At 37.8% G+C, this 14137-nt stretch overlaps 1 protein-coding gene across 1 annotated transcript; it reads left to right on the top strand.

Annotated features, from left to right (window-relative positions):
* The first annotated feature begins 1383 nt into the window (after positions 1–1383).
* Positions 1384–12258, top strand: LOC134331558 (mediator of RNA polymerase II transcription subunit 26-like). Its single transcript, XM_063013029.1, has 3 exons — positions 1384–1631; positions 9071–9145; positions 10579–12258. Exons 1-3 carry the CDS (start codon positions 1554–1556, stop codon positions 11995–11997), a joined length of 1572 nt encoding a protein of 523 aa, XP_062869099.1. The 5' UTR covers positions 1384–1553; the 3' UTR covers positions 11998–12258.
* The last annotated feature ends 1879 nt before the right edge of the window (positions 12259–14137 follow it).

Here is a 14137-nt window from a genome sequence, read left to right as displayed (position 1 = left end):
TATTGATTTGGCACAGTTTTTACGCCGGATGCCCTTCCATACACAACCCTACCTATTTATCCGGGCTTGGGACCGGCACTACAATGCACTAGCGGCTAGGTACCTATAGGTCTCCAATTAGCCTGGCTGCATGTTTTTGGACTGTGGGAGGAACCCCACGCAGATACTGGGAGAACATGCAAACTCACTCGCACAGAAAGGACTCGGACCGCCCCACCTGGGGATCGAACCCAGGACCTTCTTGCTGTGAGGTGACAGTGCCTCAGTTATTCCAAGAGTAGATTGACCTATATAGTACCAAGTTCAAGCTGTTTACCGGAAGTTCAGACAGCAACTAAAAACACGTTTGTGAGCTACTATAATCCTTAATATGTTGTCACATTTGTTAGTGTTGTAATATCAGTGTTATTGGTAATATTTCATATATTTAATATAGAAGTGCTGACTAACTCAAGTCTGTGCCAGAAAAACATAAACCCCAATTCTAAACAGTAGAAGATTATTGACTATCAAAAGCAACTGTTCAAAATAAAACAATTACAAAATATAATCTAACACCACGTATATTTCTGAAGCTAAATTTGTACGAAAAAAACCCCACATTCAAAGAAATGGTTTTTAAAATGTTTTAGTGAAAGATAAACCGTTGAAAAATTATTAAAATCCTCATGCTGCTGACAGACACGTCCATTTCAGAAGCAGCGTCGACTTCTCTGGGCTCTGAGACATCTAAGATGGACCGTCACATAGTGAAAACATGTATTATGTTGGCTGAAACACAAAATCGCTTGGTATCCTCTGTGCCAGAACGTCTTTCAAGTGTGGTGAAAAGAAATGGCAACATTACAAAGTGGTAAATGCTTTACTCTAGTTATCATTATAATCATCATAATCATCTTTCTTTATCCACATTCTAGAAAATGTAGTTTCTCATTAACACAAATAAAGAAATAACACAAAACATACATCATGTGACGAACAAAAAACATAACAAACTGACAGTATGTATTTATGTTAATGTTTATAAAATGGCTTCGTTTTATATATATATATATATATATATATATATATATATATATATATATATATAAATATATTTTCATTGTCCACTGTTTCTTCTATTAAACGCTTTAACAAGAGACACTGTAAAGCTTACAGCGTGGTAGCGGTATCTCAAGCCCTGAACAAATCCGTTACCCCTATACAAATACACTACTTGGGTTGGGAATAATAGCCTCGGCTGTCTACAAAGTGCACTACGTTTCCATTACGAAGCTTTTTGGTATTCAGCCAAGAAAATTTCCCATCATGCACTTGGAGCAGTTTTTATAATCATTGGTTTGGCAGAGCCAGCTGACTGAGAGTGCTCGGTAGAGACATGGCGTTATGGTGCTCTGCTCTTTTGTTTAGGTAGTCATGTTTATTGTGTTTATTTCTCTTGTGTAGACAGACAAGCACTTAACAATGCAGTATGAAGTATTAAACCTATAAAAGAAGTTAAATTCGGTGGTTGAGTCTCTCCTCAGCTCAATAAAAGCTGTACTCTGTACTGTATGACAATGACAGCGGTGTCGGCAAACCCTCAGCAACTGAGAGAGAGACTGCTGCAAGCTACTGACTCTCACAGTAATGTAAGTAACAAGTGCTGCTCTCACAAATAAATAGTCTACTTTCCCTTTAATATTACTTTATATATATATATATATATATATGTGTGTGTGTGTTTATTTATTAGGATTTTAACGTCATGTTTACTTTGGTTACATTCATGACAGAAACGGTAATGTAAGTAACAAGTGCTGCTCTCAAAAGTAAACATTCTAATTTCCCTTTAATATTACTTTTTTTATTTAAATAAATAAACACACACATATATGTATATGTATGTGTGTTTATTTATTTAACTAAAGTGTATATATATATATATACACATACATACATATACATATATACATGGATTTTAACGTCGTGTTTTACACATTCATGACAAAGTGTCATTCATGACAGAAGTGCTGTTCTTAAAATTAGTGTACTTTCCATTTAATATAACTTTTTAGTTATATATATATATATATATATATATATATATATATATATATATATATATATATATATATATAAAACAAGTGCTGCTCTGACAAATAAATAGTCTACTTTCCCTTTAATATTATATATATATATATGTATCTATGTGTGTGTGTGTGTGTTAGGACTTTAACATCATGTTACATGTTACACACTTTGGTTTAATTTATGACAAAAACGGTAATATAAAAAATAGTCTACTTTCCCTTTCGTATAACTTTTTAGTTATATATATATATATATATACAGTGTATCACAAAAGTGAGTACACCCCTCACATTTCTGCAAATATTTCATTATATCTTTTCATGGGACAACACTATAGACATGAAACTTGGATATAACTTAGAGTAGTCAGTGTACAACTTGTATGGCAGTGTAGATTTACTGTCTTCTGAAAATAACTCAACACACAGCCATTAATGTCTAAATGGCTGGCAACATAAGTGAGTACACCCCACAGTGAACATGTCCAAATTGTGCCCAAATGTGTCGTTGTCCCTCCCTGGTGTCATGTGTCAAGGTCCCAGGTGTAAATGGGGAGCAGGGCTGTTAAATTTGGTGTTTTGGGTACAATTCTCTCATACTGGCCACTGGATATTCAACATGGCACCTCATGGCAAAGAACTCTCTGAGGATGTGAGAAATAGAATTGTTGCTCTCCACAAAGATGGCCTGGGCTATAAGAAGATTGCTAACACCCTGAAACGGAGCTACAGCATGGTGGCCAAGGTCATACAGCGGTTTTCCAGGACAGGTTCCACTCGGAACAGGCTTCGCCAGGGTCGACCAAAGAAGTTGAGTCCACGTGTTCGGCGTCATATCCAGAGGTTGGCTTTAAAAAATAGACACATGAGTGCTGCCAGCATTGCTGCAGAGGTTGAAGACGTGGGAGGTCAGCCTGTCAGTGCTCAGACCATACACCGCACACTGCATCAGCTCGGTCTGCATGGTCGTCATCCCAGAAGGAAGCTGACGCACAAGAAAGCCCGCAAACAGTTTGCTGAAGACAAGCAGTCCAAGAACATGGATTACTGGAATGCCCTGTGGTCTGACGAGACCAAGATAAACTTGTTTGGCTCAGATGGTGTCCAGCATGTGTGGCGGCGCCCTGGTGAGAAGTACCAAGACAACTGTATCTTGCCTACAGTCAAGCATGGTGGTGGTAGCATCATGGTCTTGGGCTGCATGAGTGTTGCTGGCACTGGGGAGCTGCAGTTCATTGAGGGAAACATGAATTCCAACATGTACTGTGACATTCTGAAACAGAGCATGATCCCCTCCCTTCGAAAACTGGGCCTCATGGCAGTTTTCCAACAGGATAACGACCCCAAACACAACCTCCAAGATGACAACTGCCTTGCTGAGGAAGCTGAAGGTAAAGGTGATGGACTAAACCCAATTGAGCACCTGTGGCGCATCCTCAAGTGGAAGGTGGAGGAGTTCAAGGTGTCTAACATCCACCAGCTCCGTGAAGTCATCATGGAGGAGTGGAAGAGGATTCCAGTAGCAACCTGTGCAGCTCTGGTGAATTCCATGCCCAGGAGGGTTAAGGCAGTGCTGGATAATAATGGTGGTCACACAAAATATTGACACTTTGGGCACAATTTGGACATGTTCACTGTGGGGTGTACTCACTTATGTTGCCAGCTATTTAGACATTAATGGCTGTGTGTTGAGTTATTTTCAGAAGACAGTAAATCTACACTGCTATACAAGTTGTACACTGACTACTCTAAGTTATATCCAAGTTTTAGTTCTATAGTGTTGTCCCATGAAAAGATATAATAAAATATTTGCAGAAATGTGAGGGGTGTACTCACTTTTGTGATACACTGTATATATATACACACACATATATATATTAACGTTATGTTTTACACACTTTGGTTACATTCATGACAGAAACGGTTACTCGTTACACATAATTCATCAGTTTACATGTTTTTTAATGTCAAACACAGTCACTGACAATTTAGTATCTGCAGTTCATCTCACTTGCACGTCTTTGGATTGTGGGAGGAAACCAACATAGACACGGGGAGATCATGCAAACTCCACACAGAAAGGACCCGGACCGCCACACCTTGGGATCGAACCCATGACCTTCTTGCTACCCATTGAGCAACTGTGCTGCCAGTGTGTGTGTGTGTAATGTCCTGGGTTCGAGTCCGGGTACATTCTGTGTGGAGATTGCATGCTCTCCCCTTTTCCACGTGGGTTTCCTCTCACAGTCTAATGGCATGATTTCAGGTTAACTGGATATACTAAATTGCAATAGGTGTGTGTGTGTGTGTTTCTTTCCCCTGTTATGAACTGGTGACCTGCCCAGGGTGGTTTCTGCATTTCGCCCAGTGAATTATACCCATCGCCACCCTGAATCAGATAAAGCTGTGGTAAAGCCATGGTATGTTCAATGTGTGTGTGCACATGTGTGGGTAGCACTGTTGCCTCACAGCAAGAAGGTCCTGGGTTCGATCCCCAGGTGGGGGTGGTCTGGGTCCTTTCTGTGTGGAGTTTGCATGTTCTCCTTGTTTCTCCCCATGTCCCCACAGTCCAAAGACATGCAAGTGAGGTGAATTGGAGACACTAAATTGACCATGACTGTGTTTGACATTGTGAACTTGTGAACTGATGAATCTTTTGTTATGAGTAACCACCGTTTCTGTCATGAATGTAACCAAAGTGTAAAACATGACGTTAAAATCCTAATAAACAAACACACATTATACATTATCTCTAGCTTAGGTGTAATAAATGTTATGTATATTTAATTCACATTGGGTTATATATGAGCATTTTAGTGTGTTCACCTGGAATTTATGTTCATTAATTATTTTATATGCTACATTTACCAGGCATGAGAACTTTTTGGTTGTACAGTTACTGAACCTGCAATGACACTAATAAGATAACGTATTGGTTGGTGATCTTGTACACCATGTGCAGTCGTGTTGTTGGTATTTTAATGTGCATTTTTTTTACATATCAGATATGTGAACTGAATAAAAAGCCACATAAACCAATAAGAAGCCACTTTGCTTTTAACGTTTAAGCAAAATGACAAATGGTTGAAATAAAAAGGCTGTGTTTTTAAACCTTAAAAAATGCAAAAAAAAAAAAAAAAACCTGGCTCTTATTTTTAAGAAATAATAGTTTGTTAAGAAATCAGAGTTTGGTGGAACGACCCGATTTGCAATCACTGCTTTCATGTGTCTTGGTGTCTTCTCCACCAGGCTTTCACATTGATGTTGGGTGAACGTATGGCTCTACTAAACGTCGAGCAGCTTAGCTTTGCTTGATTGATTATAACCATTTATTTCTCTCTTGATCACATTCAGGAGGTTTGTAATGGGGTTCAGGTCTGGAGATTTGACTAGTCATGACATGGTCTTGATTTGGTGATCCTGTTAATACAGAATGAAAGCAACTTTTCTTTAAAAAAAAGACAAATCAGCCTGATATGAATGTTATGGACAAAATGTGATGCTGGATATTAATGTAAAATACAGTAAATTATCATTCAAAGAGAGAATTTCTGTGCATATCTAAAAAGCAGTACATTTAGAAGCTGAAAAAGTAATGGTAATAGGAATATATTTTCTTTTCAAATTAAACAATTGTGCACCCCAGGGGTCCTCAGTCAAACAGGACGTCTACAATCATCGACTTTTTAATTCTAAGTTGTTTTACTATACCACAGATCTCTTGTTAAATCAAAGCTCTGGTTTTGCGAGCTGAGTAAAATGTGCTCATGATAGGGATGTAACGATACGCTCTACCCATGATGCGATGCGATTCACAATACTGGGTTCACGAGACGATTTTTTTACCATTTTTTTTTAAAACAAAATGAACCCAGGACTTTGTGGCAGGGCTCTGTTACAGAATTATGTCCTTCTGCCTCCCAAATTTGGTCGGCAGAAGGTGCATGGAGGTGCAGATAACGGACATGTCATTTCCTATTAACTGTCGTTGAACTTTAATTTGCTCCAGGTTTCCTTTTATTATTTCTCTTTTTAAAAAATAAAATACAATATTTTTGCTTGTCTTATATTTAGCTAAATAATGAATGCCCTTTTATTTTTGAGATAAGTACAAACTGTCCAAAAGAATGCTGCACATTTTCCCTTTTTGTTTAAAAAAAATTTAATTTTAAAACAAATCCCACATTATATAAATAAATGAATAATACAAATAAAGAAAGTATCCTCACATAAAGTATCCTCACATTAAGTATTCTCACATTACTCTAATTTCCTTCAGGATCAATAAAGTATCTATCTATTTATCTATCTATCTAAATACATTTGGCTGGAGATTTCAGAACCTGGCAACCCTGTAGTGACGTCAACCAGGCGAGGTGAATAGTGCCAGTGCCCTCTGGTGTTTAAAGTGAATATCGATTCATTATACATGTAAACCGATTTGAATCGTTACACATGTGAATCGATTTTTAACTGTCTTGTGGTGCATCGTTACATCCCTAGCTCATGATGCAATCCAGCACTGTTTTTACTGTAATTACTGCAAAACCCCTCTTTGCTAACTGATATAAACACAATATATTTAGCCAATTTAAGTGGCTAGTGTTTCTATGTGTTTAGTGTTCTGTCTTTGTGATGCTGGATTTCGAACTGCATAGTGTCATCAATTTAAATCTTTGTCTAATGGATGACTGTTTTACAGGTAGAGTTGCATCAGAATGAGAGGTAGATCTAATTGTGCTTTTAGACATTTTTTTTGCTGAATACTTCTCATACAGTTATTTGAGATTGTACCTAAAGTGGGTATAAAGGTTGTGTTCCATGTGATGGTAGCCATAACAGCTTGGCATGCTTTGCAGATGTGACACTTTTTTTCTACCAGATGTGCATTGTTAATGCAATTTGAGTTGCACTTTTATTCACAACGTTCTGCATGTTATCATGGCCCATTACAATTTGTTTATTTCAAAAACTCATAATGGTAATGATAATATGATTAACCATGCAGCCCTTGTGTGTGTGTACTAGATTTAATTTAGCCTTTATTGGTTAAATCAGGTGTTTTCAACCTGTGGGGTGCCCGGGGTACCTGTCCAGGGGGGTGCTACATTTTTAAAATTCTAAATCTAAAGCAATTCATTGTTTATTCATAGAATATATTCTAAAAACATATTTGAATACTATATTTTTAGAATATATTACAATTAGGGATGTAACGATGCACAAGACAGTTAATAACCGATTAAAAAATTACAAATTCAATTCTATTTTACATGTAGGATGAATCGATACTCACTTTAAACAGTTGCACTTTGTCACTCTCCATGCCAGGAGATTGTTATTGCTCAAGTGGAAATCACCTATACCTCCTTCACATACTATGTGGATTAGAGAGATTGTTCATGTAATGAAGCTGGAAAAGATTTTAGGCATTTTAGGAATCGCTCAGTAAGCAAATTTTACAAAGTTTGGGACCCTTTATTAGACCATATTAGCGATAGATAGATAGATAGATAGATAGATAGATAGATAGATAGATAGATAGATAGATAGATAGATAGATAGATAGATAGATAGATAGATAGATAGATAGATAGATAGATAGATAGATAGATAGATAGATAGATATAGTAACATATACTGAGTTTTACATATACTGCATAGCTACAGAGCAGTTATTTATGATGAGAATGGATTGAGTGTAAATAAACAAAATAAACAAATGGAATGGAATTAGAAAGTGCAGGAAGGTGCAGTTCCAAGTATATAGTATATGGTACAGATTAAATATAGATTAAATCTTCAATATAAAGTGATAAGTGACAAGTATTGCACATTGGATTGGGCCAATATAGCCATAACTATATGTACATTAGCATACATATGCATGTGTATGAATATGTATATTTTATTTTATTTTTTAAGAGAAATAATAAAAGGAAACTTTGTCAATTTGTCTTCAATTTCAGTTTAAAAAATTGGGGAAAAAATCGTATCACGAACCCAGTATCGTAAATCGCATCGCGTTGTGGGTAGAGTGTATCGTTACATCCCTAATTAGAATATATTCTTAATATATTCTGCAATGTCACAATTATTAAGCCCCTACGTAAAGTTGCTGATCTTAACCTACTGCTAGTCAGCATTAGTACCTAGTATTTTCAGGGAAGCCAGACCTTCAGCAACCTGACCAGGATAAAACGGTGGTAAAACATAAAAATGAATAAATTTAGTTCAGTAGCGATTAGCTTCCTCTTGATCTAAAACTATTTCATGATGTAAATGTTAGGGCAGTTGTAGCAGAGCGGTTAAGGTAGTGGACTAGTAACCAAAAGATTGCCGGTTCAAGCCCCACCACTGCCAGGTTGCCACTGTTGGGCCCTTGAGCAAGGCCCTTAACCCTCAATTGCTCAGACCGTATACTGTCACAATACTGTAAGTTGCTTTGAATAAAAAGCATCTCCTAAATGCCAAAAATTTAACTGTAGGCCAGTGAAACATTTGATAAAAGGCAATTTATCGTGCTAATAAAACATGAATAATAACCACATGTCATTTTCCAGTTGTTTAAAAGTGTAGCTGAAATAGATTTATATAATATTTGCATCTGTAATGGGGGAAAAAACTTCTTTTTATGAATCTTGGGTGACATTACTTGCTTTTGCATACTTCACCCACAAATAGCCTAATTACTGAGAGCTGTACATATGAACTGAAACTGGTGAACAGAAACTTGAAACTGTTAAACTGTCTTTCGTTATTTTGCAGGTGCACATTTGCGAGTTCATTTTAATATAATGCCTTTTTAGTTTTTCATGCTTGATTTAGTTACATTTGTTTTTAGTGTATAAAGACATACGGTTTTCAAACATGAAAACATACATCCCATGTATTTGTATACGAAGTCTTAACATGAGTATAAAGTATGTATGAAATGTAATAAATGTATATGATGAAGAATAACATTTTACCATAAATCCAATTTTGTGTCTTAACAGATTCGCAACATGGTGGCTGTTTTGGATGTCATATCAGATCTAGAGAAATACCCAATTACCAAGGAAGCACTTGAGGTAAGCAGTCTTCAGGGCATTCACAGATTTGTAGCCGTCAAATGTTTACATAGAGTTATAAAGGAGGGGGCGGCACAGTGGGCTCAGCAAGAAGGTCCTGGATTCGATCCCCAGGTGGGACGGTCCGGGTCCTTTCTGTGTGGAGTTTGCACGTTCTCCATGTGTCTGCATGGGTTTCCTCAAACAGTCCAAAGACAAAAGCAAGTGAGATTTTCTGTCACGAAAGTAAAGTGTGTAAAACATGACTTTAAAATCCTAATAAATAAATAAATCTATACCAATTAATTAACAATAGAAATTATTAGGGATGTCCTGATCAAGGCATGTTTTAACTGATCGGTATCGGCTTTACTAAGCCCGATCCTAAGCCCGATTTTTCGTTTTACGTCAGCGGTCAAGCAGGTGTCGTAAACGGAGAATCCAACAGCGAAGTGTGATGTCTGCAATGTGAGCGTTTCACGAGGCGGTAGTAGCAGAGCTGCGTTCATTACTGTAGAATTTTACTATTTATATGGTGTGCGAGTCAAGGATCACACCGGTTTACAAAACAACAACTTTTAATCCGAGTATAAAAGGAGCAGAACATACAGCACCATGTTACAAGACTGAACGACATCTCAGTATCAAGCACTCTGATTGGCTTAGTTACAACACGCCTACAAGTACGGTGGCTCATAAACAAACCAGATATCATTTAACCAAATGATCTACCAATTTGATACGGCACCTAAAAGACCACCCAAGAAGGATGGGCCCTGCTGAGTCTGGTTCCTCTCAAGGTTTCTTCCTGTAATTTTCAGGGAGTTTTTCCTTGCCACAGTCGCCCTCGGCTTGCTCAACAGGGGTTTTTGTATCTCTTGGTCCTGGATTTTGTAAAGTTGCTGTGAGACAATGTCTATTGTAAAAAGCGCTATATAAATAAAGTTGACTTGACTAAAAAAATAAACACTCAGCCGAATACAGGGAGTTTATTATTATATGATGAGAAGAGGAACCGGCTGTCCGCTAACACGGCAGAGATGCTGATTTTCCTCAAAAAGAACCTTCACTTCATTTTGAGTGTTCTAGTTTTACTACTACAATGCTGCACTAAGTTTGTTTAGTTTTATTTTGTGAAAATAAAAGAACATTAAGCAATAGCTTGGATGCAGGCACTGCAGTGCTATTCAGTTGTTAAACATATACAATGGATTAATTTTAATAACTGTAATGTATTATCTAGTTCTTATCTAGACAATATCTAGAAAATACAAGTATTGGTTTGAGACTCAGTATCGGATCGGGATCAAAGTTAATGATCGGGATCGGGACATCCCTAGATATTATATAAATGTGTTATTGAGGAAATATAAATGAATGTTATGTAAATGTACTGTTTATGATAAATTGGATGTTAAAGTTGATTGTGTTTTGTGTTTGTTTGTTTATTTTAGGAAACACGGCTTGGGAAGTTAATAAATGACTTGAGGAAGAAGACCAGAGATGAGGATTTGGCTCGGCGGGCAAAGAAACTTCTACGTAACTGGCAAAAACTGATCGAGCCGCAGCAAAATGAAATATTACAATTCCGAACTCAGTCACTACCTGGTTTAAAATCTATACAGAACGAAACAGACAATGACAAGAAGCCTGTTTTCCCCAGTACTCGGTGTTCAAACACTGAGAGGTTGCATGATCCTCTCGGTGAACAGAAAGAGGAAAAGATGTTACAAACAGGGACGATTACAAAACCATCAGTATGTGGACAGATAGCTGCGCTGTCATCAGCTAGTGAGAGTGCTGGGGGTGCAGAACCTCAGAAAGCTCACATCAACTCTTTGAAACTCAACAAGGAAGGTTCTGCATCTGCAATCTACAGAACTACAGTATTACAACACCAGGGCCAAGTGGATACAGCCGCTCCTGATACTGTGAAGCACAAACCCACCAGTCACCTCAAACCTCCTAGTCCCAGACCAGTAAAGCAATTAGTAGCGAACAAGCGACCGACTATGATAGGCAGCTCCGATTCTGAACCTCTCGTTGCTCTGCCGTTAAACTCTTTTATTAAGGGTGTACACAGCGAGTGTCAGCAATCGAAAGACTTCAATGATTCCGTCCAAAACAATGACAAGGCACTTGAACAAATACATAACTTGCCGCGCAAGTCCAAAGGTTTAAAGCGGCATCAACTAGGTTTACTCAGCGAGGTTACCAATATGGAAACCGAAAAAGACATGAAAGCCTCAGAAGGAAAGAAAAGAAAGTCTCAATTGAAAGACTATCCTATCAACCAGGAAAGACGGTCAACGGAAGACACGAGTAAACCTCGGGTGAAAAATCGGAAGTTAACCTTCGATCCGATCACTCAACAAATTAAAGCGTCGACGATCAATCAGAGTGAGGAGCAGCACAATTCAGCCTTAGATAAGAATGAGACGGTTAACCTGAAGCCGAGCCATTCCGCATCATCGCCTAGTCCTTTGCATAAGATGAACTGGAAAGAGCTGGCACAAAATGACATTATTAAGTATTACTTAAACCTTCAAAATAACTTATTAAAGACATCAGGAGGTCAAACTCCGACGACAGACTGTTTTAAGACCGAGCACTTGAAATGCGAAGAAGACTTTGTGAGACAGTCCAGCCACACTTGCTTCCCTGTGCCAGATTTCTCAGACGGAGATCTGCCGGGAATAAGCCGAGACGTCACGGCAGAAGACGTCAATAGAGTAAATAAAATGCACTGGCCGGGGGTTAACGGCTGTCAGGACAGCAAAGGTAACTGGTACGGTTGGACTGAGTGTATATCATTAGATGCCTATGGGGATGGAAGTAGACTTGATATTTTGCCATATGTTTGCATAGACTAATCAAATGGGGCACAGAATCACATGTGGTCATCATTTCTGGATTCTTGTATTTATTTATTCTGACCTCGTCTGTTTGTGACGAAGGGTGTAGAAATATTGGATTTCTTGCTCATTGTAACAAAGGACAGCGGCATCAAGGAATTTCTTGATGGGTCTTTAAATGATGTATTTCTTTGCACAAATCATGCAACAAATCATAAGAATAACAAAAATGTACCGTAAATCTAATTTGTTACTGACTGTATTAAACAAGTTGCACTTCTTAAAGTGTTGTGAACATTTTTACCTTTTCAAATTGGGTTACTGGCCAGAAAAAGTGGTGACACCTCTGTGTTCACAGAGGAGCTCCAGTTTCCTCCCACAGTCCAAAAACATGAAGTCAGGTTAATTGGAGACACCGAATTGCCCTATAGGGGAAGGGGTGTATGTGTGTCTGCCCTGCGATGGACTGGCGTCCCGTCCAGGGTATTACTGTGTGCCTTGCGCCCATTGAAAAGTTGGGATAGGCTCCAGCACAACCCCCTTCCCCCCTGCGTCTTTGATTGGATAAGCAGTTAAGACAGTGAGTGAGAAGTTAGTATGGAAATACTATTAATTGGTCAAAAACAAACACTTTATAGGTGTGCTGGCATAAGTGACCAGAACAATTGCCAAGGGGGAAAAGCAAATGCCATGGCCGTACAGTGTACTTTACTGACCAGTATCTCACCACAAATCAGATTCCTTGTACGTAAACGCCTGACGATACGTTAGTTGGACACATCCTTCCAAAATAATAGCCATTAATATTGAAGTGGCTCTTTTTTGCTGCCGTAACAACTCTCACTCTTTTGGGAAGGCTTTTCACAAGGTTTTAGGTCTTTACGGACCACACTGGGATGACCGAAGGGAAGGTCTTTTCCTGTACCAGAATGACTGCGCCCCTGTGCACAAAGCAAGGTCTGTACCCTGCTAGACATGAAGAACAGCTTGGTTTAGAGAAACTCCAGCGGCCTGCACAAGGCCCCACTGCTTTGGAATGAACCTGAACATCATTTGAGACTTTCTTGACCAACCTTCGTCCCCAGCCATACAAATGCTCTTTGGTCAATGGGCACAAATTCCCTTTTCAGAATAGTGGCTGCTGTTCTAGCTAAAAGATCACTCTTAAAAAGTCACACTATTTTAACACCTTTTGTTTTGAAAAGGGATGTCCAACAAGCTCATCATCAGGTGTCCAAATATATTTTAATTAGTTTAATGCACTGTAAGTATTCCATAAAGGTATTCCTTTAATATTGTGGCGTGCTAGTCTCTGTTTGTCTTAATTCCTATTCTAGCAGCAATATATATAATACGTTTTTTTTAAATATTGAATTTCTAAAGTGATGCATTATACATTTATAAATGTATAAACACATTTTCTGTCCTCTAAAAGCAGCAAACATTATTGTGCATAATTGTACATGGTTGTTCCTGATCGACATAATATTAATAGATTTAATTTTAGACATCATTATATGCCTAGTTACCTGATAATAATAATAATAATAATAATAATTGTAGTAATAATAATAACATTATAACAATCAATTTAAAGATCTTGACAGATCTTTGACAGGGCATCATACAAACCCATTCACTTACACCTATTAGGGACAATTTAGAATAACCACCTTCTGCATGTTGCTGAAAAGTAGTCAGTCAACAGCGGTGACAACGTGGCCAGAGTAGCCTGGTGCTGTGGCACTGTACTTTTATGATGATAATGATTTATGATTTTATTAATTATATACTGAATGGTATTATTTTAAAATAAATAATTAAACTTTTATGTTGCTCTGTGTTTATATTTTCAGTCAGTTAAACCTGCATCACCTGTTCTTTCCACTAGTTGTCGCTAATTGTTATTTTTCCACAAATTTGCATAAATTGCCTCCAAAAACACTATTTAGACAAAATATGTGGACAACTTCTTAATTACTGTTTTTTTTTTCTAAATGCTGAATTGCATAGACACTCTGCATAGTCATAAAGTCCAAGATTTTGAAATTGAATATCCAACCAGCTCATAATCAGGTGTCCACATACTTAAAGGATGCGTAAAGGATTTAAGCTTTCTTATATGTTTGCTCTGTGTTGCTACATTTTAAACAGTGAG

The sequence above is a fragment of the Trichomycterus rosablanca genome, chromosome 17 (assembly GCF_030014385.1).
Source record: "Trichomycterus rosablanca isolate fTriRos1 chromosome 17, fTriRos1.hap1, whole genome shotgun sequence".
Classification (NCBI taxonomy): Eukaryota; Metazoa; Chordata; class Actinopteri; order Siluriformes; family Trichomycteridae; genus Trichomycterus; species Trichomycterus rosablanca.
This window is presented reverse-complemented; position numbering and strand designations above follow the sequence as displayed.